Genomic DNA, 27528 nt, shown 5'->3' on the forward strand with positions numbered 1-27528 from the left:
TCATGACACTTTTTCCTTCAGACTTAGGTAAGCTTGTGATAAAATCCATTGAGACCTCCTCCCAATGCTGACTTGGAATGGATAAAGGTTGTAAGAAACTGGAGGTCTTAATTGTCTCAACTTTATTTTGTTGGAAAACCAAGCATTCTGCCACAAATTTCTAAATATCACATTTAATTCCATCCAAAAAAAATTCCTTCTTAACCCTATGGTAAGTTTTTTAAAATATGGAGTGCCCTCCTAAGGGAGAGTTGTGCAATTCTAAAATAATATTTTGTTTGAGCTGGGAATTCTTACAAAGAATTAATTGATATTTGTACCAATAATGAATCATTTTTCTATCTAAATGCATAAGATATAATGGGATATTGCTGCAACTTCTGAATAAGTGACCAAACCTATTCATAATTCTTCCATTCATCCATTGCTTCAGTTATCCACTCAGATTGGATAATAGAAATGGCATAAAGCAGTGCAAATTGCTAATATATTTATGCAAACCATTTTCAGGTTGCACGGTATACCAAAAGCTATAATTTCGGATCATGATGTGAGGTTTACATCAACTTTCTGGAAAACCTTGTTTGAAGGATTGGGCACTCAACTAAATTTTAGCGCCGCCTACCACTTTCAAACACATGGGCAGACTGAGCGAGTAAACCAGGTAGTGGACGAAATGCTTCGAGCTTATGTGAGGAAGCAACCATCTAAGTGGGAAGAATACTTGTATTTGGTAGAATTTGCATATAACAATAGTTAGCACACTTTTATACAAATGAGTCCTTTTGAGGTGTTGTATAGATGTAAGTGTAGGACTCCCTCAAATTGAGGTGGCCGAGAAGATAAGTTAATGCTAGAACTTGATATGTTGGTAAAAATGGAAAAAATGGTTAAAGAGGTACGAATTAATCTAAAAGCTTCCCATGACCGAAAAAAGAATTTCATTGACCGAAAAAGAAGTTTTCGGGAATTCTAGGTGGGGATCATGTCTATGTGCATGTGTGGGCTAAGAAAAGTTTGATGCAATGGAGTGGATGCGCCAAATTGGCACCCCGATTTTGCGGCCCCTTTTAGATTTTAGCACGAATTGGACCAGTGGCCTATCAACTTGCCTTACCTAGTCATATTTGTGTGCACAATGTTTTTCACGTTTCTATATATATATATATATATATATATATATATATATATATATATATATATATATATATATATATATATATATATATATATATATGGACCAGTGGCCTATCAACTTGCCTTACCTAATCATATTTGTATGTACAATGTTTTTCATGTTTCTATAGTAAAGAAATATATATATATATATAATCCCAAACACATAATAAATTGGTAAGACATTCAGATAAGTAGGTAAAGTTAAAAACTTCAACAATTTATCCTACATATATATGTATGTACCTAAAAGTTATATAACTGATTTACACTTTGATTTCCTGAATTGCTAAAAGTTTACTTTGTTATATAGTTCGAACTAGAAGGCGAGTTCCTGGTTGAACCAATGGGTATACTCGATCAGAGAGAAGTAATGCTGCGGAGACGAGTTATCACCCAAGTTAAAGTGTAGTGGCAACATTTCGGGCCTGAAGAGGCTATCGAGGAAGATGAACAGACCATGAAGGAAATATTTCCGAAGTTATTTCCAATAGAAGAACATCAGGACGATGCTCAATCATAGGAGGGGGAGATGTGATGTCCCTCATATGTGTAAATATTTATTCACTGCATATTTTACAAACTGAAAAACTGAATAAGTTTATAAATAATTAGTTAATTTTGATTTAAATATCTGAAAAGTGGAATGCCAGAGTAAAGACAGTAATTACTTAGTTTAAAATGAATTTTTTGAAGTATGAAAATTTTGATTCTCAAGAAATAGTTGGGCTGGGCAGTTACCCAACCCTAACTACTTCCATGAGAAATTTATTTGAAAATCAAGAAGATGAGAAACATCTGAAATCAGTAAGGAATAGAAGTAAAGATTGAGGAAAAACATTGTCGTGCTAGAAGGATAGACAATGTGGAGTGACTAAGTCTGGTGAAGACCAGATAGACCTGACTATTCGAAACAAGAGTTTTTGAAGAGAAACCCTATGTATGGTGGCTCGGGGGGGAGACAGAGAGCGAAGGTGCACTAGTCTCACAGTTGGGAGGCAAATTAGTAGTTAAATATTATTCCACTTCAACAAGCGAGATGAGTAAAATTTGGGACTCGAACATTAGTCATTGAGTTTATTTATCGCTGAATGGTATAAATGCATGCTCTGTTTATTGCTTAATAAGATAAATTACAGTATCAATATATCTGTGTATGATGCTAGTGGTTAAGCTAGGTAAGCACCTTAGATGTCAATAAGTTAATTCCTAAACAAAAGAAGAAAGAAGGACAAAATAACTGTAAGCGTTAAACCCCAAAAACCTCAGGAAAGTAAAGCAATAAATATACATTATGTCAGCAAAGTTACAACCGTATTCCATCAAGTAGTAGCTAGAATAACTATACAGCTAGATCCTAAAAGAGATAGCTAAGTGAAACAACGCAAGCTTGAATAATAGTTTTCCGAAAAACAAGAAAAACACCAAATAGAAAAGAAAAGGAATAGAACCCTTTCGACATCACTGGTTAGGGAACCAGGCTGAGGAAATATAAACATTTAAGTTTGAATTAGGCGAGAACAAGAAAACAAAATTAACTAACAACTAGTTAAGAAAACGATTTAATTGAATGCATACTATCAGGGTTATGGAAGTAATACCTCGCAAGAACTGACATTTAAATAAATCATTCAAATTAATGTTCTAGGCGACATAAATAAGATACAATGGGTGGGACTAATAAAATAGTTCAGAATATTTCCGCTTATAAGGCTCATATACATTAAAAAATAAATGAGAACAGAAACTTGATGCCATTATTGTGTGAATTAGAGATAGATAGACTGACTCCGGAGAAATTCTCCATTAAAATTCAGGGATATGACTAAAAATGCAAGGGTTTGTAATTTGCCTTAAACGACAAGATAAACCCAGCAGACAGTAGCCTCTTGCGAAAACAGAGAGAAGGTCTAGACCTCACAAACAATAAAAGTCCATATCGCTTAACAAGAAAGACCTCCATTAAAATATCAAAACAGTTGATAAAATCCACGGCTCGTGGCTAGAAGTTCCCAATTAAATAATTTTTGGAATTCGAACAAAATTAATATTGTTTGGGTTCAAAACGTTCCTCGTTGAGGTCAATACACCTTTCAAACAATATCTTAGAACTCGTGTGCATACCTGGACAGCTACGGCACCAAGGTCAGAACTTCTGGCAGGATGAACCGAGCCAAGTAACCCTCCAACCTTTGAGCCTCATGAATTTGCAAAACATCAGCAAAAAACTTTAATTTGCAACTAAAGAAAATTGAAAAAAGAAAAAGAAAAAGAAAGATAGCCATCATTATTCGAGCACAAGGCATAAGGGAAAACGTTTACTTGGTTCAATGGAGAAACCCTCCAAAAACAGCAAACCCTCCAAAAACAACAACCTGAGGTAGAGGAAAACATTACCGCAGACCTGAGAAATGAACAACAAACCCATGATTACCATAACAATTAGTGTATAGGGTATTGAACCCATCGAATGATAACTGTTAACTCAGAACTCGCTGAAGGAGGAAGTGCCATAACCTTTACAGAGAGCAAGCAAGGAAGTGGAAAACGTAACAAAGGATGAGTTACCCCATTTTCCGAGGGTTTAGTCCGCATCATCTGTCGTCCAATCGTAGGAGCGGAGCAACACCGAAATGAACAACAAACCCATGATTACCATAACAATTAGTGTACAGGGTATTGAACCCATCGAATGATAACTGTTAACTCAGAACTCGCTGAAGGAGGAAGTGCCATAACCTTTACAGAGAGCAAGCAAGGAAGTGGAAAACGTAACAAAGGATGAGTTACCCCATTTTCCGAGGGTTTAGTCCGCAGCATCTGTCGTCCAATCGTAGGAGCGGAGCAACACCGAAATGAACAACAAACCCATGATTACCATAACAATTAGTGTACAGGGTATTGAACCCATCGAATGATAACTGTTAACTCAGAACTCGTTGAAGGAGGAAGTGCCATAACCTTTACAGAGAGCAAGCAAGCAAGTGGAAAACGTAACAAAGGATGAGTTACCCCATTTTCCTAGGGTTTAGTCTGTAGCATCTGTCGTCCAATCATAGGAGCGGAGCAACACCGTCCATTGCGCACCGGGATCGAAGCCAAGCAGAGTACAATTAGAAGCCATGAGAGAACACTCCAGTGAAGGTCCAGTAACCTAAGGCGGTCAGTGGCCCAACAATTTACAAACGGGGTTAATTCCTATTAAAAAATATTAAACTTCTAATAAAATCTGAATACCACTGATTTGGCAACAAGATTATTCGAATTCGGTGCAATAAATAAATGTACCTTAAAGACTTGTTTATAGTGATGTTTGCAAAATTATTAATCTTCATCCAAATTATAAATACAGTACCGAAGAAGAAAATCCCACAGTTTATGTGTATGTTATATCATATGGTAAAAAGACATAATAATGATAATTACATTTACCACATAACGTATTGTATGGTAAAACCAATATTTTACTTTGGTTATACTTGTAAAAGTTTTTTTTTTTTTTTTAAGTTATGAGGTTTGTGACCATCACCAACGATGACTATATCGAAGCTTTTGACAGAAATCAATAGTTCCCAATGGGGCAGGAGTAACAACATCCATAGAAATGGACACCCTTCGAAATTTCCAAAAAAGAAACAAGAATTGCTATGAGATAACTCCGCTTCAGATCGGAACCAAATATCTACTCCGTGCAACCTTTCCCTACGCAAACTATGATGGTCTTAGAGTCTTACCTCGACCCCCACTTTCGTTCTAATGTTAGATGCCGACGTTTGGATTACGGTTACGTTAACTGAAAGCGATGTAAGAGGGACGGAATTAATTTTCATGGCGAAAATTCCCCTACCTCCAATTTTTAATGCTTTGGAGATATATCGGCAAAGTGATCTACGTGTAAACGGTACCTTCGCTCAAGATGGTATGCATTCCATGATTTACTAGAAGTTGTTATCATATGTAATTTGACACATATAAAATGTTTACATAACAACACATTCTATCTCTTCCATATTATACAGGAAAACACTTTTTCTATAAAAATTATATGTAATTATAACAATTATATAATCTATATTATTAAAAAAAATTAATGCTAAGTTATTGTTGTGGTGGGATAGTGTGTTGTCTTCTCTTCACTAGAGTACAAATCTCAGGATATGACAAGTTTGACTATGTAATGTGATTATCTACCTTGATTCCTAGAAATAGGTAATTAGTAAAAAAATGAATATAGATATTGATTATTCATTCTGATGGAAATTTTGGCTTTGCATTATGTTAGGAATTGTTAAGTAAGGGTTAAGTCAAGTCCACTTAAATCATAGTAGGGTTTAGTGTGTGGTTGTATGTCAAGTTATTTTAGGCAAGTTACAAGTCGAAAAAGGTTAAATACCTCTCACCAAGTTCATTGTAAGAATCAAGTTTTGTGTGATTAATAGAAAAGCCGCAACTCCTATATTTTGTGTGTAATTTGTATTTTGGCTCATCTGTTGTTTCAATAAATTATTATAAAAACTACATTAAAAAAAAACTAAAAAGCCAAATTTGCTATCCCAAAAAAATTTATTTATTATTTTTTCCAACGCAGCGTACAGTAGTATTCACTGCGCTTAATATACTAATGTGGAACTTCACTTTCGTGAACGGCGTTAGTACATAGTTTTCAAGCAGTCACGGCCGCGTTAACCAAGTCAATAGCAATTTTTCATGAGAATTTGTTAAAAGAGTCATGTGGTAACGGTTGACTCATAATTTGTTAAGGAGTATGATTACTATCACATGCATTTCAAACCCCAAAAATCAAGACGCTTGTACACTGTAATAAAGAGACACAACAAGAAAATGAAGTTGAGATCATATATGCTAGCTAGCATAGTCAAGGGATTGCATTATAAATATGACCAAGTGAGTTAATTAATGTCAGAGTGAGATTTTTTGTAATTAAAATTTATCAAAAAAAATTTTGGTTAAATTTTGATTTGTGTTAGTTAAACTTGTTTTCTTTTACTATATATATGGATTTAGCACTCTCAAAAACGTTTGAAACACTTGGGTTGTGAAAGTTCTTCACCCTTCAAACTTGTGATTTCAATAAATCTTTGCCAAGTTCTAGACAAATCAAATTGAAAACTAAACTGGAAAAATTTTGGAAAAATCTCACATATAAACAACACCATTAATACCCTACAATATAAATCCTATTTTAAATAAATAGAAAAATATATATTAGATAAAAAGTAACATTAATTTTTTTTTTCTTTAATTGTTCTCTGTTTAATGTTCACGTTGGTGAGGTTGAAGTCTAGCTTGAAAGTTGAAGTGGTTAGCTGCTAAGATAGGAAAGTTTTTTTTTTATCTTAACACGAACCATGAAATTTGAAATTTTAAGAGAGTAGGTTCTAAGAAGTCATCTCCTCCACAGGCCCTTAGAGCAAGCACGGCTGGTTAGCCATCTAAATGGCCTTTCTAATTTCTTACAATATCAGGGGTCTGGGAGCCGCCCCAAAATTTTTGGCTCTAAGGGAGACTCTTCTTTCTGCTCGGCCCCATATTATCTTTATCCAGGAAACAATGCACTCCAGCACGGTGTCCTTGGATTTCTTCAGAAAGATGTTTCCAGCATGGCATATGACTACCACAAACGCAGAAGGGTTGTCTGGTGGATTGGTGGCTATGTGGGATCCGTACATGATCAAAGCAAAAGCCTATAAGTGCAGCGCCGACATTCTTATCTCGGCCTCCATCAGAGGACGTCCACAAATCCTTAATATGTTGAACATTTATGCGCCCTACAGGCACAGAATCCCTTTTTGGGATTCCTTGTTCAACTCAGAAATTTTAGACATTAATTCTTTGCTTATTGCAGGTGATTTAAATCTTACTCTTAGCTCGGAAGAATGCTGGGGTCACTGCCAAACTGTGGACAGATTGGCTGACAGAATGAGAAGGGAGTTTTTAAAAAGGGACCTCGTCGATATCATCCAGAAATTATGTCTCCCACATGGGATAATGGTAGGCTAGGCTCTGCCTACATAGCAAAAAGAATTGATCGCTTTCTCCTACACTCCAGCATTATCCAAAAGTGGGGAATGCCGACCGCAAAAACTGGAGGGGACTTCTCTTCCGACCACAAGCCCATCCTCCTGGACTGGGGGATTGCCGAACGCAGAATGGGATACTCCTTCAAGTTCAACTCTATCCATCTATAGGACGATTCATTCAACGAGTACATAAAGACCAGCTGGAGGGACATCAATCATGCTGAGGACGCTTTTCTTCTCACCTTTCGTGACAAAATTCAACTGCTCAGGGAGAAAACAAAGACATGGCAGATTGAAAAGAAGCGAAGAGATTCACAGGATCTTCTCGACATCAACCTAGAAATAAGTCGGCTTGCTTCTTCAATTCAGCATAGCGGCCGGACGTTCGATAAGGCAACTCTCATCAGCTCCCTCGAAAGAAAGAAACAAGATCTACTTAAAAAAGAGGAAGCATCTTGGAGGTTAAAAAGTCGAGCTATTTGGCTCAAGGAGGGGGACAGAAACACTAGATTTTTTCATAATTTTGCAAATGCCCGCAGAACAAAAAACGCAATATGGAAAATCGAGAACGGTAATGGTGATTGTTTCTTCTCCCAACAGGAAATTTCCGCAGAAGCTACACGATTCTTCAGGGAGCAATATAAAAGGCAACACAGTGATCTAAATGATATGCTATGGGCAGTGGACCCTTTGTCGGTCATGTTCGACGATGCAGCCAACGACGACTTCTACAGGCCCATCACGGAGGAGGAGCTTTCTGAGACTATCAAGAGCTTCAAAAAAGATAAGAGCCTCGGGCCAGATGGCTGGCCGGTGGAATTTTTCTCCCATTTTTATGATCTTTTCAAAAATGATCTGCTGGGCATGGTGGACACCTCTCGCCTCTCCGGAAGTATTAATAGTGCTCTCTCGGCCACCTTTATAGCATTAATACCAAAACAAGACAAATCTTCATCATTTGGGGATTATAGGCCGATCGCTTTGTGCAATTCGCTTTACAAGATCATTTCCAAAATTATTGCTGAAAGAATGAAGAAAGCTCTTAACACTTTCATAACAAAGGATCAACACACATTCCTAAAGGACAGACTCATCATGGACGCTGTTGCCATGGCTCAGGAATGCCTCTTCTCTATATGCACCAAGAACACTGATGCTGCAACTCTTAAAATTGATCTTAAAAAGGCATTCGATTGCGTGGATTGGAGCTTCCTCAGAATTCTCCTTGCAAAAATTGGCTTAAGGCCCATGGCCATTAGCTAGATCATGGCGTGCGTCGAAAGTGTCCACTTTTCAGTGATCATAAACAGAATCCCATCCACATTCTTTCAAGCCGAGAGAGGGCTCCGACAAGGCTGCCCTCTCTCCCCCCTCCTCTTCATCTTGGTGATGAATTGTCTTAGCTCGCATATCAACTATGCTGTTGCCGAAGGTAGATGCAAGCCTGTAAAGATCTGCAGAGACATCTCCCTCTCCCATAATCTATTCGTTGACGATATCTTAATCTTTGCAATTCTGTGTAAATCCACTTGGGTCTGCCTTTTTGTGCTATTCAAGAAGTTTCAAGATGCCACAGGCCTTAAGATCAATTGCGGGAAATCAGTGCTGTATCATAATGATACAAACCCAGCAATAGCACAGTGGATTGCCGATCGTTTCGAGATCAATCTTGCCCAGATAAAGGATGGTTTCACTTATTTGGGGTTCCGCCTAAAAGCGAAGGGATATCGTTGTCAGGACTGGGCTTGGCTGGTTGACCGTTTCTACAATAAGATCTCAAGATGGGAAATGCGTTTTCTGTCCCTTGCTGGCAGATTCATCTTGGTTCAGGCGGTTCTCTCCCAACTTGCGGTGTATTGGGGCCACCTATTCCTTCTCCCAGCTTCTGTAAACAAGAAAATGAAGTCCATCGCAGCTAATTTTTTGTGGGGTGGACGATCCTTCCAGTCTAAATTCCACCTTGTCAAGATGGACTTAATTACAAGACCGAAAGAAAAAGGTGGATGGGGTCTTCTAAACATGAATCATTTTGGAAAAGCACTCATTTGCAAATCTCTACACAGGGGTTTATTCGGGAACAGTCCGTGGAGTACTTTGATCAACCAAAAGTACCTCAAAGGCAGAAATTTGGCATTCTGGCTCAGAAGGTCTTCTCTTGGAATCAGGAATGGATCCCCTATTTGGCTCAGCTTCAAAAAGACCCAATCCTTCTTCCTGAAGAATTTAAAATGGACATTTTTCTCTGGTTCGTGTGTCTACATTGGTATAGATCCTACCCTATACAACCTAGAATCCATGATCCCTCCGTCTTTACTCTCCTTTTTTCACTCTAGGGGCCTTTTTACCTGGAACAAACTTATTGATTCTTGGTCCTCTCTAGAACCTATCTGGAAATCCGACCTTCAGTTAGCCATTCCCCCCCCCCTCCGTCCTTTATGGCTCTCATTCACAACCAGATTCTCTCACCGCGGGATTCTCCAATTAGGCACTAAGGATGAACTGATCTGGTCTACTGACAACTCAATCCACCCCATCTCTGTCCGGAACCTCTATTCTGTCTTATCAGCTGTTTTACCTCCTCTCCCCTCTGTCTTTCCTGTCAAACTCTGGAAAGCCCCCTGCCCTCTCAAATCCATTCTTTTTTCATGGCTTCTCTTCTCCAACAAGAATCTCTCCTGGGATGTTCTACAAAAGAAAGGATGGCTCGGACCAGGCAGATGTCAACTTTGCCTCGCGGAGTTGGAATCGAACTATCATATGTTCTTTCATTGCACCGCCTCCTCTGCTATCTGGTACGAACTCTCCTTGATCTATGGTTTTCCTCACAAGTTGTTTTCCTCTGTACAGGAAGCTTTCTCATGGTGGGGCACCCAATGCCCCAACTGGCATGCTCTCTTCATTATAACTTGCTGGAACATCTGGAAGTGGAGGAACAGACGTATTTTCCAGGACTGCCGCCTGCCGCTTGTCTCCATTCTTCCTATAATTTTGGGGTCTATGCCCACTCCGCTCTAAAATGGCTCCTCATGCCATTCCATTATCAGTCATACATTACTTATAGACAAACAACACATTTGTATATTTGATACTTTTCAACTCTTCTGGCTCATTCTGAAGAGCACTTACTGATCCTTTTGGGGTTTTTCCTATCTCTGCATGCTCTTTTGGCTTTGATCATTATGTTTCCGCCTTATTGGCTGAGGTTTTATGCTTCTATGTCTTCATGATCATTATATATGATTTGCTCAATATGTCTTGCTATACTGGCTGAGGTTTTAAGCCTTCAATGTACACCTGATCATTATATATTTTTAATATAATCTATTCTGCTTTTTCTCTCTGAAAAAGGTTCTAAGAGGACTGGATTTAATTGGAAAAAGAAAAAAACCTATTAATATTTAATGGAATTGAAAATTTGAGAATAAAACAATATACTCATAATTAGCATCTCAATATCTCACAATTAAAACAATATAATCGATTTTTTTTATTATATCATTTTTTAATAATGCACCTACTCACTTCATATCACTCTGTTAACGCGATTCTATTCTACTTCACCGTTATTTTATTATCGCGAGAACATGCCATTCCAATTTGCACGCCTCCGTACAAGCAGGGCAGCCAACGGATGATTGACATTAGAGATCGCAGATAACCTCTACTTGAAAATTATATCTATGAAGAGACACACATGATTATAGCGGTTTATTTTCACCAGTTTTTACTTCTTTTTTTTCTTCAGAAGAAAAAAAATATATTATATAGAGGCAATATATACAGCATGACCTGTAGAATACAGTGAAGCGATTGGTATTCATAAAAATGGTGACCGGATTCATAAAACAGGTTGAACAGATTTTTCATGGACATATTTAAAAAAACCACTGGGCACCAAAGAATCATGTGCTAAAAAACAGAACACATAAAAAACATAAGTCACATGATATTGCCACATCGTGCAGCTGGATGATCTATTTGACAAAAACATAACCAAAAAGATCGACAAGAGAGAGGAGCCCATAATATTACTCAGATGGAAGGCGACTGCCGAGACAGGCATTCGCCGGAAGGGGCTCAAAATTGATGAAGGACATGCCAGCTGATACTCCAAGTGTATGACCCTGGACACCCAAAAAAAAAAAAACGCAAGCACTTTGCTCCAGTCTGTGAACCTGTAGTGCTCTTTGCTCTATCTATGGATCGATTCATAAAGAGAGGAGAAGCTTATCACGACAGACTTGAAGGAGATGTTTGTGTCTTCAAATATTTTTAAATTTCTCCACTTCCAAACACACCATTTATATTCAGTTACATGTGTTTGTAAAAATTATGAGAAGATACCTTTCCAACTTTATGATGTCATTCCAATTTGGAAAGAGCATGTGCCCTTATAGGTTTAACTTGTAAGAAATTTTAAAATTTTAATGATTATTTATTTATTATAAATTTTTATATCATTTAAAATTTATTTTTGTATTTAATTGATTGTTTTAATTAAAAATAATAATTTAATAGAATAAAAATGTATTCATAAATTATTTTAAAAAAATATTATTTTTTAATATCAATTTAATTAAAATAATATATATATATATATATATCTATATATATATATATATATATATATATATATATAGAAATGGTTTCTCTCTTTAACATTTGAAGTTAAAAAGAAGAACCATTAAACATATGGTGAAGACTAATTTTGAGACTAATTTTGTTTTGTTGGGTGAAATTTCTTAAAAGTTATTACATATTGATTTGTTTATGTAAATTATCATTTTTATTAGTTGGTTATTTTTTTTAATTATAATTAATTAAATAAAAACGTTTTATATAGTTATTTCAAATTTATAATGGTTTTAATTTAATTTATTTTTAAAAATCTGTTAATGATAATTAACTAACTAGAACATTTTATAGTTAATCTAAATTTTATTAGATTATAAAGTTAAGAGTATTTAATTTAAATTTTATTAGATTACAAAGTTAATTTGATATGGTTATTAACATGTTTAATGTTGATGATTTATAGATTAATGATTTTATTAGTTCATAATTTTGTCATGATAATTTTGTAAAATGTAATTTATTTAAAGGCGTGTTGTGTTTTATGGGATGTTTGTTTAAGGTAATCTAGCCATATGAATGATTGTTGTGATCCAATTTAACAAATTAAATATCCCTAAATTGTGTAGATTCTCGAGCCAAAAGATTAAGCATGGAGTCATTTCAAACACTCACACCACTTAGTAGAAAAATATATTATAAAATACCTTTAATTATTTTTTCCAATTACTATGAAGTCATTTAATTATTTTTTCCAATTTATCAATTTTTTTTAATGCATACATTATAAGTAAATATTTTATTCTTATTTATATGCTCTATCTTAATAACACATATATTATAAATTTCCAATAATATTTACTTTCAAAAAATAATAATAAAAAAATTGTGAATTTGTAATATAGTAATGCGATAAATAATGATGTAATATTTATATGCTCTATTTTAATAACATATATTATAAATTTACAATAATATTTATCTTTTAAAAAATATTAATAAAAAAAATTGTGAATTTATAATATAGTAATCCAATAAAAGTAATGGTATAATCATGTAATAAAAGTAAATTAATAGAGTAAAAAGTTAATATTTTAAATTTTAATATTTTTATTAATATTTGTAATTATTTTTAAAACATAAATAATCAAAAATAATATATAAAATTTTATTTATATTATAATAAAAAAATATTTTCCAATTTTAAATTATTTATTTAAATTTACAAACGTTTTATTTATATTAATAATTAGTTTTCCTCAATTTTTAATTAAATTTAGCAAAAAAAATATTTTTTAATAAATATTTGAAAATAAATTAAGTTAATCAATCTATTGATTAGAAATAAGATGGAATTTGAACCAAGCTGTAGATGGCAATGGTCAGTTTTGTTTCGAAATTCCTGCCATGTTGGTTCTGGGAAATTCTTACTGTGGTGGTAATTTCAGATTATTTTAATGGGGAACGGTATACTATTCAAATCAAACCAAAGGACCAAAACTTTTGGTCAATTTCTTGAGGAATAAATCACCATTTATTCACACTATGGTCGTTATTGAAATGGTTCAAGTTTAAGAGGATTCTTAATTATGTATAATAGAGACTGCCTCTATTCTATGCACCGTTCTGTGAACAAATTTTGTTTCAGAATCTCCATATGATGCGTTTTCAGGATTGCTTCAGTTATAAAAAATGAAGACGAAATCAACGATCCACTTCAGATTGGAATTTTGTGTTGCTGTGGCATTGTTTGCTTCTCCCAGTTTTAGTCAGACTGGTGAGATTCGTAACGCTTCTTCAAGTTATAATAATATGTTCTTCATAATTATGTAATGATGTAATTTGTATCCATGGGATGGGTGGTGATTGAAGGGGTTGTTAGGCTAAACCGTTTTCAAGTTGTAGCAGACAGATTATAATTTATAACACATTTGTATACACATGTAAATTGTTTCTGTGCTAAGGGTTGCAGGGTTCATTAGCCTCGACTGTGGAGGCACGAAGAGTTACAATGACAGCGCTGGTATACAATGGATCACCGACGATGGCTATATCGATGCTGGACAAAAATCAATAGTTCCAAATATCGCAGGAGTAACAACATCAATACAGATGAAGACCCTTCGAAAATTTCCAGAAAGAAACAAGAATTGCTATGATATAACTCCGCTTCAGATCGGAACCAAATATCTACTGCGTGCAACCTTTCTCTACGCAAACTATGATGGTCTGACTTCGCCCCCCACTTTCGTTCTAATGTTAGATGCCGACGTTTGGATTACGGTTAAATTAACTGAAAGTGAGGTAACGGTGAAGGACTTAATTTTCATGGCGAAATTCAAGAGCAGCAGCTTCTGCCTGGGTCGTCAAAGTAACGGTGGAGTGCCCATCATCTCTTCTCTGGAACTTCGGCCACTAGAGGAGACCATGTATTGGCCTGTCAGTCAAGACTATTCGTTGTTTAGGTTGAAGAATATAAATTTCGGAGCTCCAAATGACAGTTCAGATATAAGGTAATTATCTATACAGACTAGCCTGCACCTTAACCTCGGACTAGCTATTCCAGATCATTCACCCGTTAAGGACGGGCACCTCAAAGAATTTGATACCTATACCTAGAGGGTCACAGATCATAGGGTGAAGATGGATTTTTGAGTGTTAGTTTAACTATTTTATATTTTGATTGCTTTTAAGCATTTTTTTTTGGGCTAACTACTATGTTTTTTGTTTTGAAAGTTATGGAAATTTTGACTATATTTTGAAAAATTTGGCAAGGAATTTTGTAAATCTAAGTAAAAATTGTCAAACTTCATGATTTTAGGCGTCTTAGAAGTGTTTTATGGGACTGAACCTATTTCCACCATTAAAAAAAAAAAATGATCTAAACACTGTCTCTACAAAATTTTTTGAAATTTTTTTCCCGGATTCAGACCACCCCACCTCTAATGTTTACCAGGTTGGTTGTGATATCCAGATATCCAGATGATCCTTTTGACCGACTCTGGTGTCCCTCTGCCAACACATCAGGTCTTCCAAATATCATAACCAATGAGAAAGTATCAACTGGAGCGGCCAAAGATATGCCACCCTCTCTAGTCATGCAAACGGCAGATAGAAGTCCCCAAAATTATGCTTTCCCTTATTACAAAAGCACCCGAGATGGGTACCTTTATATTTCAATGTACTTTGCTGAATTACAGGCTTTAAATGATACTAGTATCAGGGAATTCGATCTATATCTGGACAATAACAAGCTTGGTGGAACTGTACAGCCTAGATATTTAGAGTCCTCTAATGTCTCTGTCTTGATGCCATACGGAAAAACAAAACAAATGGCATTTCGGGTACAGGCAACAGATCGTTCAACCCTGCCTCCAATTTTTAACGCTTTGGAAATATATCGCCGAAGTGATCGTCGTCAAAAGGGCACATTCGCTCAAGATGGTATGCATTCCATGATTTATCAGAACCTTTTATCATTTCAATTTTTCTTCTCGTCAAAACCCAAAAATCTTATGGAGGTATCTATTGAAATTATCTCGTTGTTCAATTTTACAGTGCGAGCTTTGAGAGAAATTCAGTTGGATATTAATTTCACATATGCTTCGGCTGGTGATCCATGCTTGCCCGCTAAGTTTTCTTGGGATTGGATAGGCTGTATCAGCGACGTATCCCCCAGAATCACAAGCTTGTGAGTAGTAATTCAGACCCAGCTTTTATGGGTTGTCCGTTGGTCCAATTTCTAAAATTTTACAAGTTATATATTTACTCTGTTTATTTAGATCTCAGGAATCTGTTCTACATTTCATTTGATTGATTTCGATCTCAGGAATCTCTCGAGCAAAGGAATTACAAGTATACCTTCCAGTATTACCCATCTCACAGCCCTGGTTATAATGTAAGTGTCTCTTCTAATTTTTCATAGTTTTGATGAAATATTGTTTTAATGATTCAGTCAAATAGTTTTATTTTTAATAACATATAATAAAACATATTTTAATATGATTTCGTAATTAAAAAAAATCCTTAATATTTTTGAGATTTTTAAAATTTCTGCTCAAGAATTTAAAGAAAAATTTTCAATTTGAAAGTAGTTGGTTTTGAGAAAAAAATGATTTTTTTTACATTTGGTAAATTTAGAAATAACATATATCTAATTTAATTTAATTATTAATTATAATTTTTATTTTTATATAATTTAAGTATATGTTTTCTGTTCACTACTATCACATTTTATGATTTGAGTATATGTTTTCTGTTCACTACTTCATGACCATCAGAATCTTAAAAACTAATTTTGGTTTTCTATTTAATAAGCGTGGCAAAAATCAACTAAACTTTTTTGTTTTCCTAATCTTAATACACCAATTCGTGATGAGTTTTCTAAACCTAATTTCCACTTGAACAAACTTAATACAAGGGTCTAGAAAGTTTAGAAAATTAAACCAAATTTATGAGAAATATCTAATTGAGATTACAATATTATGATAATAATTAAATTAATGTTGGAAATTTAAAATCTGGGCTCCTGCTTTTTATTTTTACATATATATGAAAAATAAAATAGAAATATAAATTTTTAATATTTTTGTACTATTAAATTCTAATATTAGTTGGAAAATTTAATAGTAGAAGTAAAGATATAGTGATTCAAAATTGAATATGTGAACTAAATTTATAATGCTTTTATTCATAATTATAAAAATTAAATTTATACAAACAAAATTAAATAAACCAAGAAATTACACAATATAAAAGAAAACATGGCATTTTATGAGATAGTCAAATCACTGATATGTTGAGAAAATAATGCTATAATTAGACATAAACAAATGGTGTCCCTCTTAGCCTTAGGTACTCTATTATGCTTATTATTTCTATGTTAGAGAATATCATCAAGCTCAGGAATCCACAAAGGTGAAGTTCTAATGTTTAGATCTAAGTCTTCATACTCAACTCACAACCTAGAAACTCTCATAGGTACGAAATATCTCTATAGCTATGCCACTCAACCAACACTTTTCTTCCTTAGCCCCCACAATACTAGGAATAAGATATCCTCCTCTACTAAATATCCCTCAAGCTATCATCATTCCCTTTCAAGCTAGCCAAACAATATCTCTAATAGGAGTACAAGGATCTCATTTGAGAGATAGGTTTCCTTCTCATAATAAACAAGAAATAATCATCATTATAAGTGTGTTGGGAAATGACATAACCCTACATGAAGGTCTACCATAAAGTACAAGAGAAAAATTACTTCTCGTTTATCTAAACCATATAATAATCCATATTATAAAAACAACAATAATGAAATTCCATCATGCTTAAATTTCAAACATTATAATTGCCTACAAATAAATCATCACATGGTCTTTGTGACAAGCTTACATTTCACCTCTAATCCCATTTCCAACATTATATTTGCCTATGAATAACTCATCACATGGTCTTTGTGAGAAGCCTACATTTCACCTCTAATCCCAAGATTAGGAAATCTTATATCAAGGTTAGTAATCAAAGATTGATAATCAAATTTTTAAGAATTTGAAGATATATCACTAGCTAATGTTTATAACCAAGGTTCTAAGGGCTTAGATTAAATAATTCAATAAGATCATCTCCCCTTAGTCCCTTTTCAATTCCCCAACTTGTGTATTCACGACCCTCCATCTCTTTTTAGTCCTTAATTTACAGTAGTTAATGGTTTCATTTTATAATCAACTCCACAATTATAGTTCAAATATTTGCTTGGCTTATAGCCATCTATTCATTAAATTTAATTTCATATTTTGGGGACAACAACAAAGATATTACAAATATTCCACAAGCAAGTCACATGGTTTTTCCCATTGTATTGTTTAATGCATGTGACCTATAGAATGGAAGGAATATGACTTCTTTCTTTCCTTCTCTTATTGTTTTAATAAGTATAGCTCTTAAAAGTGGGACTAAATGCAACAAAAACAATCCATGGGAAAACTGATCAAACCACATAAAAAATTTCATTAAAAAACATATCATTGGCTCTACTTGTCCACAAAAAGGAAAATTTGAGAATATTATCATGACATCCCATGTAGTGCACACAAAAGTAACAATTATATGTTATTAGTTAGCAAATTGTTATTTATTAGAAAGCCTAATAATATTCAAAATGTATGGTTTTGGGGTGGTTCTTGGCATATACAAGATAGAAAAATTGGTCGTTTCAAGAACCCATCACCAATTTTCACAAAAAGCTAAATAGAATACATCATAGGGTGTCTTGAAATTCATGTCATATTTAGTTATACAAGATAATTGTGTTTCTTGGAAAATCCTTCCCTCGTCATCTAATTTGAAGTAAAGTTCCTTCACATGGCCCAAGTGGTCTTCACTTCTTTTGAAAAAGAGGGAATATAAAAATATTAAACCTTTCTCAATATAGATAAGTTGAATTTCACTGGCCTTGTTAAATAAATACTCCATCTTCTCTCCATACCCAAAATATTTATGTACACAACAAATAGCACATGTCTTGTCTTCACATTACACTCCTTTCAAACTTTTGATCAACCCATCAGGCCATTGTTTTATAGCATTAAGATGTAACTAATTCCCTTGAAGTGAGGAAGATAATGTTCATGTAGATTGACGAGGGTGCATAACAAACAATTTGAATTTTGCCTTGTTCTACACACCATTCAATTGATTTATTCTATGTGACTAATAAATTTATCACATTTTTCATCATTAAGATGGCCACTTAGTAGGCCTAATCACATTTTTCATCATTAAGATGGCCACTTAGTAGACCACTCAATAGTCTCTCATAGTCTACTAACTATTTCCAAAATATTCAAAGTTGTAATAAGCCTACATATCTTAATTTCCCAATAGGAAATTCAGTGTGACTTTTTTGTGATCAATATAAGCCCAACCAAGATGTAGATTAATGGGTAGCCAGTGAGAAAGGGTTGGCCCCATTGTTTAATTACTAACATTCTTGTCTTTGTTTAATTTATATGATAGTAAGATCACTTAAAGGTTGCATAACTTGCAAATCCCCATTTCAAGTTATTAACAAAAAATAGTAAATATTAAAAGGAGATCACTTATGTTTCAAATCAATGTTTTTGTTCATGCTTGCCTTTATTTATGAGCTTCCAATTTGAGTTGTGTTATGGTTGTTGAGATTCTAGCAAATAGGGGTATGGGTTAATCTTATGCCCCTACACTAGTTTAATTGGCCTAAACATTAACTCTATCTTGAGGCATTCAATAGCCAACCCCGTGGAAGTCTAAAATATCATATTAGTGGACATGCAAATTTAATATAACCTTAGCATATAATTTCATCAAGAAGTAGAAAATGGCGTCTTTCATGATACAAAGATCTTTATTAAGCACCCTCTCCCATGGATACATTGAATACCATGATGTAGAGTTCATTACAAGTCAATGATTTCTTTTTTTTGAAATATTAGGAATATTTAGCATCTCTTAGGACCTCAAAAGAGCTCAACTATCATAAATTGACTTATAATAAATTGTGGTATATTTAGAAATTGGAAGAGCAAATATAGTACACAAATTACACATGAATGATATTTCTTATTGCACACATTTGCACTCAGTTAAAACACATTTATATAGTTTGTATCACATCAAAATAATTCCAAAAATGGATATGGAATCTAAGATATTCTCTCAACAAAATCCAAAACTGACTCTAAACTCAATACACTATATTAATGGAAGCATTATCTCCAAGTCCCTCCCCTAATGTTCACATGTGAAATGCTAAAATGAAAAATTACAATAATAATATTGATTTTTGTCTAGATGGTCTTGATTATCACTTACATCCACTCTGGAATATCATAGGCAATTTTTTTCCCTGCAACCACGACTTCGAGCTTCCCACTTGATCTCCAGTTAAAATATAACTGCTTCAGACCATCATTGATGTACTTGTAATGATTAAAAATATTGACATACTTCATTTTGCTAAATTAAATAGCTCATTGTGTTTGTCAGGGAAAGTAGTCATGTAACCAAACCATCCTATGTACATGCTGCCATCTATCAGATGACATAGCTCGTTGTATTTTCCACTTATCTAGGATAGTTGTTCGGGTACTGAATTTATTCAGAAGTCAATCATACAACTTGATCTCTTCACACACTCATTTAGCAACATATAAGGATAACATGTAGCTGGAATTCCTAGCTTCACATGACCCATTAACTTTATAACAAAAGGTAAACATAACCAAATCAAAAATCACAAATATATTCTTGTGATACCATATATAGCAAGAACCACCAATTTAAATTACATTGCTCTATTTTATAATTGGTTCTACACTTTTTCATTTCTCACAAACCAAGACATCAATACCAAACAATAAGACTAACAAACACAATGACTACAAAACCAATTGTCGTTCTCTTCAATTCCATATTTGCACCCAATGTTGAAAATATGAACCCTATAATTTGTAGAATAATCAAAATGAACATATGTAAGTAATTTCTTAATGGAGCCGTTTTGCTGTAGATACTAGAGATTCGAATGAACCATGGAAATAAATTCATAAATTATGGCACGAGAAATCCTAAAGTTAATTACATTAATATTCAAAATCTAGTCTTCCTTTGCATTTTGGCCTATCCTTTGGACAATAAAGCATCTGAAATCAGAGATAAATTTGAGAGCGGTCAGTTTTACTAAAACACTTGATCCACTAGTAATCATGAAAACAAACACCATCAATTGAAGCAACCAAAAACTCCAAAGTTATGGAGACACCATGAATTAATCACTAATGAACCTTGATAAAATATATACACCAAACTCAACTGATAAACAAAAAACCAAAAGAAAAAACTGCCAACAAGATTTAGTTCAACGATACCAATTGTTGGCTACTTCTCAGATATCTTTTCAGAATTTTCACTCATGATTTGGAATTTTGATGCAGGAAAATTGACTTTTCCTATTATGTTCACTTCCACAAACATGCAATCTTAAGAATACCAAATAATGATATCTTTTGTTAGAATTAATGGAGAAAGTTATAGTTAGCTGTTTAAGGATAGGATTGAGACTCTAAGATTAGGTTTCAGATCCTACTATCTAGGGAGTGGTTGAAACCACCCTAATAGTGTGAAAGCCTATATGTACTAAGTTGTTCTCCTGATGTAAGAGTATGTGTATGAGTGTTTGTACACTCTCTAGGTATCTCACCTCGAAAGCCAATTAACATTTAGTTAATATGTATAGTTTGTTTATTCACTTTTTATCATGGTATCAGAGCTTCAGGGTTGTCAATTGTGTAAGCTGATGCTGTACGTTGAGTGGAGAGCACGACTAAGGCAAAATCGTCGCAAGTTTTAGGTGCAGAAACACCCCGATCCCACTATTAGCCTTCTGTGGTATTTCATTTTATCAATCGTCACAGATATCTAGTGTACAGTTGCGAAGACCTTCGTGAGTCCGCGGTGGTAAATCGCGCCGAGCTGAGGAGTAAGTTGTGAGCCAAGCAGTGGCATAAAGGAGGACTGTTTGGGTCTGCGGTGTGCTGAAACTGCGCATGAAGTTTGGGTCAACCACAAATCTGGATCAGTGACTCAGAGTCGTTAGACCGTTGCTTCAGCTACGGATTATGGTGGCAGCACGGATTGGTTGGTGAGCTCGAATCATGGTGGCATCTCTCTAGGTGGCACAATGTGTGTTGGAGTGCTGAGACTTGCACGATTATTGCATGTTGAGCTCGAGCCACCGGTGTCGGACGCCAAGGAGCCACGAGGAGGCAGGATCATTGAGGAAATCAACAAAGAGAAACAATATCGCTTGTGGCAGCTATTGATCAACGTAAGACTGGTTGCAGACAACCTGAGAGAGGCCGCGAGGAAGCCGTGAGGTGGGCTGCGTGAGATCGGGCAAAATGATCCAGGTGGATCTTCAGGAACACATACAGGAGAAGGATGGAAAAAATTTCGAGACAAAATCTGGCACGCAAATTGAGGCAGTTTAAAAAAATTTAATGCAGGAACCATGAATTTTACAGGAGGGAAAAAATTTCAACTTCTCAGAAATTGACAAATTTTATATAGATTTTACACCTCTCATCGCCACGAACACGATGGTACCATCCGTTTTTCAATTTGAGTTCTCTGGTAAGGCTACCTTTGTACTCACGGGCTTATATTGAGAGATGCAATCCAGGAATTTGGAGAACAATAATCTAACTGGTACAGTGCCGGCTATTTTAGGAAACAACAAAAACTTATCGATCAGGTTAATTCTCTTCTCCAACATGGATCATTTTACTGCAATTTCGTATAGTTTTATCATAGAGATCTCTAAATTTTCATAAGATATTCTGATTGTGTTTTATGTTTGACAGGCTTTCGGGCAATCCACTTCTTTGTGAAGGCAACGCAAATCAGTGCACTAAATCTAAACCTGGTATCAGTAAAAGTGTTATAATCAGTTTGTCAGTGGCTGGAGGGATAATAATAATTCTTTTGTCAATTACTGCTGCAACACTGCTTGGTAGAAGATTGAAACGGGGGAGGGCTAGGGCTGTTGGTATGTATATATGATTTGTGTATTTTCTGATCATTCTCTATTGGTGTACATATTTTGTGAGTGATTTTAATATTTGTAACAACATTCTTCTATTGTTCTTGCAGAGAGAAATCCTTTGAAAGAAGCCACAAAGGGCCATGACTTATCATCACCTCAATGCAGAAAATTTAGTTATAGCGAGGTCAAGGAAATAACTGGTGGCTTTGGAAGGCAAATTGGCAGAGGAGGATTTGGGCTTGTATTCTATGGCCGTCTGCAAAATGGGCTGGAGCTAGCTGTCAAAGTACTGCCAGAATCATCAAAACAAGGAGACAAGGAATTCTCAACAGAGGTATGTATGGCTGCTTAATTGATCAGCGTTTCACACTTTCCTACATAAACAACAATGGTTTTTGTTATTAAAGATAAAATATCTTTATCTCTAGAGAAACATTTCGGCATTTTTAAAAAGAGATATGTGCAAAGGGCATTGTGACTCACTGAAAACAAAGGTATAATATAGGTTACTATGCTTTCGAAAGTGCACCATAAAAATCTTGTGCCCTTTGTGGGATATTGTTGTGAAGGAGAAAATCAGATATTGATTTACCAGTATATGTCCAAGGGAAACTTGAGGGGAATTCTCCGTGGTATGGGTCAAATCCTGGGCTATCTTGTCTTGTGTTTCATTTGGAAAAAAAATTTCAATTTATCATATTTATGTGTTATATATATATATATATATATATATATATATATATATATATATATATATATAATTTTCTTGCTGTACAGGGCCAAATGCTTTACATCAGTTAGCTGACTGGAAAACAAGGCTTGACATTGCATTGAATGCAGCTCAAGGTGAGTGTATTCCCTCTTGAAAAAACTATGAATTTAGACTTTGTATATTATGTACATCAATTGACTAATGTCGATGTCTCTGTAAAAATAATAATCAGGACTGGAATACTTACATAATGGCTGCAAACCTATCATAATCCATAGAGATATCAAAGCTACTAATATTCTTTTAAGTGAACGGATGGAAGCAAAACTATCAGACTTCGGGATGTCTAGGTTTGGTCCCTCCAGTGAAGCAACCCATGTCTCAACGGATGTGAAGGGCACATTCCGCTACCTTGATCCTGAGTATTACACATTTCCCATTCAATTTTCGTTCTTGTTTCATTCAATTTATCTGGAACTGAAATTCAAAAGAGAAAATAGATTCATCGATATTCATAGGACCGTTGCTTTGAACAGATATGCCACTACACACAATTTGACAGAGAAAAGTGATGTATATAGCTTTGGAGTTGTGACTTTTGAGTTAATATCCGGGAGAGAACCAGTCTGTGGTGAAAACAGTCATATCGTCTCGTGGGTAAGCTTCGTTAATGCAACTATTTTTGTATTTGTGTGTATGAAGAAGATATTGAAGCATTAGAATTGTAATGGTGTTGTGGATTCTGATCTTGTGTGTGAGTGCAGGGAAGATCGATGATTCGGGAAGGAAATATTGAAGGCATTTTAGATAAAAGGGTTGTGAAAGAGGTCAATATGAACGCAATGTGGAAAATAGCTTAATTAGCGATGCTGTGCACAGAAAGTCAACCGAATGAAAGACCCACAATGAATGAAGTTGTAAGTGAATTGAAAGAAAGCATTCGATTGCTCAATGAAACCAATTTACTGGATCGCAAATTAGTCCATCATCCAACCTTTTCTGCAGCTGGCGCTTCAATATCGACTACAATACCATCTGCAAGATAAACATATTTTCAAGCTTAATTCATATGGCAGATTGGTTATTGTGGCACAAGATATTCGTTTTCTGTTACGCCATTATAAGTACGTAAACAACCACGAACTATGACACTACATTAAGTAGAAGCTAATCTATGCTATATTGCCGATTATCAGTGGCTATACATTGTTTTGTTTTGTTTTTTTATTATTATTTAGAATTTGATTATTGGGATAATTGTGTATGCTTAATAATTTATTAATTTTAAAATATAGGTTTATGTGGTTTATATTTCAAACAAGAATATCTTTCAGATTAATCTTATTTTCTGTTATGTCATTAGCAGTAAGTAAACAACCACTAACTATGACACTACATTAAGTAGAAGTTCATTTAAGCTATTGTGGATTATCATTGGCTATATATTGTTTATGTTTTACAAAATTTGATTATTAGGATAATTGTGTATGTTTAATAATTTATTAATTTTAAAATATAAGATTTTGTGATCTATATTTCAAACAAGATTGTCTTTCAGATTAATCACATTATTATTATCTTCACCTTTGTCTTAATGATGAATTAGTAGGAGTAGGATGAAACCCATTAATTTCTTGGAAAAATCAACCAAATAATAATGATATGATTAGTCTGAAATACATTCTTGTTATATACAGAGAGAGAGGGGGGGATGAGTTAATTGGTTTATCATCACTTTTATCTTTAGATAAACCACATTAATTGGTTAGTTACTTATCACTATCTCTCATAAAAATGATCATAGATAAATTACTTACTTAACACATTGCAAATAAATTAAATTAACTTTATCTCTTAAGTATATTAAAATATATTATTTTATCCTTTTGGTTTTCACAAAGCTAATGCCATCATCCCAACAATATGAATTTGGAGTATCTTAACCTATTTACAATAATGTGTAAATGTTTATTTCATTAAAGATTGTGTAAATGACACTACTACACCAAGGGCACTTTTGAAACATTTTTTTAAGACAAAATAAATATTTTGCTTCAAAAACTCATTTTTTATTTTAGTTATTTTACATTAAAAATTAATATCAATTGATTTGTCTTAAATATAGACTTTAAGACAAAAATAGGTTGAGACAAAAATATTTTAAGACAAAACTTTATATTTAAGACAAAAATAGATTAAGACAAAAATATTTTAAGACAAAAGTAGTTTGAGACAAAAATATTTTACGACAAAACTTTATATTTAAGACAAAAATAATTTAAGACGAAAATATTTTGAGAGAAAACTTTTTATCTAAGACAAAGGAAGTTTGAAACAAAAATTTAAAGACAAAACTTTCTATTTAAGACAAAAATAGTTTAAGACAAAATTATTTTAAGACAAAAACAATTTAAGACAAATCTTTATATTTAAGACAAAAGTAGTTTGAGACAAAAATTTAAAGAAAAAACTTTATATTTAAGACAAAAATAGTTTAAGACAAAATTATTTTAAGACAAAAGCAATTTAAGACAAAATTATTTTAAGACAAAACTTTATATTTAAGAGAAAACTTTATATTTAAGACAAAATCATTTTGAGACAAAAATATTTTAAGACAAAACTTTATATTTAATACAATGACCACTTTAGATCAAACCTATGTTTAATACGATATTTCACTTTGAATGAAAATGGAGGGTAGCGCTGAGTTTCAGGGTGATCTGCGCACGCATTTTGAACTGGAGCTTCCGCGCCCCTGCTTCCTCGGCCCCTGCAACCCTCCGCAAGCCCCCTGCTTGGCAGCCCCTACTGCTGGGCTCTCAATCCTTCCCGGCATCCCAACAATCGGGCTCTGCCTCCCTCCTTCGGCCAGTGCTGCTGCTGGCACAGCGTTCGCGTTTGGGTTTTGCAATTGCAGAGGAGTGTAGCCGCTACCATGAGTGCACTTGGGGGTGGGGAGCCTTCTCCCACCCCACCAATCTCTTCAGAAGAAGCATTCAGAAGATTGTTCTCTTAGAAAGGGAAGAAACATTTGATTCCAAAAGTCCCGAAATTCATCAAAAAACTGGAGGAAATTCCTGAGATTGCCCTGCCAGAAGACCAACCGATAAAAATCGTCCTAGCCCTGGCTGACAGAGGGTTGGTAGGACAATTTATGGGATGTTGGCCCTATACAAAAACAACAGATGACTGGATCCAACACAACTGGAGGCCCCAGCTGGAAATGTGATTTGCTATGTTGTCGGAAGAGGGTATTTCATTTTCTAGTTCACCTCCAAAGAAGATCGAGATTTGGTTTTCAGAAATGGTCCATATTTTATGGGAAATCAGGGTCTGTATCTTAATAAGTGGAACCCCGACTTCGATCCCTCAATCGATACCCCTAAAGAGGTCCCAGTCTGGGTCCGGCTTCCCAATATTTGGTTACAGGCCGGAGACAAAAATACAGGCCGGAGACAAAAATACAAGCTACTTCCATAAGCAAGCTGAAGCACGCAAGCACTTCAAAACAGTAAATGAAATTCACTATCAAAACACTGTGGTTAAAGATTCAGAAGGCATAAAGCGAGCAACCCACTCCTTCTTCAAAGATCTTTACTCTGCCGTGGAAGACCCTCCTATCGATTCTCAAGCCTATCCGATTGATCTTATTCCTCACTGTGTTCAAGATTCTGACAATATTATGTTGACTGCTCCGATCAGTATGAATGAGATTAAAGAAGCTTTGGATTACATGGATCCGGATAAAGCCTCAGGCCCTGATGGGTTCACTACAAGGTTCTACCTGACTTACTGGCCTACAATTAAAAAAGACCTTTTGAGAATGATCCGTAAATCTCAGATCTGCACCAAGATTGGAGGCAGTACCAACTCGGCCTTCCTTGCCTTGATTCCAAAAGACAAAGGCACCACTGATTTCAGCAGATTCAGGCCCATCTCTTTGTGTAATACAAGTTATAAGCTATTTACAAAAATAATAGCCAACCGTATTAAGAAAATTTTGCCGGTCATCATCCCTGAAAACCAAGGTGGATTCATAAAAGGGAGAAAGATTCTTGACAATATTGTGCCGGTGCAAGAAGCAATTCATTCAAGCTGTCATCAAAAAGAGAAAGGAATGGTGATTAAGCTAGATTTGACAAATGCCTATGATAGGGTGAGACATGATTTCCTGTTTTTTGTGATGGAGAAATTTGTCTTCTCAAAATTTCTCATAACTTGGGTGAAAGCATGCATTGCCTCCCCTTGGATAGCGCCTCTGGTTAATGGTCAATCAACAAAATTTTTCCAGGCCTCGAGGGGGCTAAGACAAGGTTTCCCTTTGTCCCCGCTTCTTTATGCCATTCAAACTTCAGTGCTCAGCTTCCAGCTAGACTACTTTCAACAGAACCAAACTCTACCAGGCCTGAGAATGGCTCACAATGTTAAAGACATAAATCATGCCC

General features: G+C 34.7%; 1 protein-coding gene across 1 annotated transcript; it reads left to right on the plus strand.

The window, feature by feature from the left end:
* Positions 1–13423: 13423 nt before the first annotated feature.
* On the plus strand, positions 13424–23940 carry LOC149240563 (putative LRR receptor-like serine/threonine-protein kinase At1g05700). Its single transcript, XM_089370219.1, has 14 exons — positions 13424–13566; positions 13762–14302; positions 14764–15233; positions 15348–15480; positions 15619–15687; positions 21239–21303; positions 21434–21695; positions 22006–22077; positions 22187–22371; positions 22476–22702; positions 22874–23000; positions 23146–23214; positions 23313–23737; positions 23845–23940. Exons 1-14 carry the CDS (start codon positions 13482–13484, stop codon positions 23938–23940), a joined length of 2826 nt encoding a protein of 941 aa, XP_089226345.1. The 5' UTR covers positions 13424–13481.
* The last annotated feature ends 3588 nt before the right edge of the window (positions 23941–27528 follow it).

The sequence above is a fragment of the Pinus tabuliformis genome, chromosome 8, assembly GCF_031772625.1.
Source record: "Pinus tabuliformis cultivar Carrire ecotype Pingquan chromosome 8, CPIR1, whole genome shotgun sequence".
Lineage (NCBI taxonomy): Eukaryota > Viridiplantae > Streptophyta > Pinopsida > Pinales > Pinaceae > Pinus > Pinus tabuliformis.

Excerpts from the sequence above, each read along its gene's own strand:
- LOC149240563 (XM_089370219.1), top strand. The coding sequence starts at position 13,482 with ATGAAGACGAAATCAACGATCCACTTCAGATTGGAATTTTGTGTTGCT. Across the intron at positions 21,304-21,433 it reads AAATCGCGCCGAGCTGAGGA|CTACGGATTATGGTGGCAGC; the intron begins GTAAGTTGTGAG and ends CCGTTGCTTCAG. Across the intron at positions 23,001-23,145 it reads CTTGAGGGGAATTCTCCGTG|GGCCAAATGCTTTACATCAG; the intron begins GTATGGGTCAAA and ends CTTGCTGTACAG.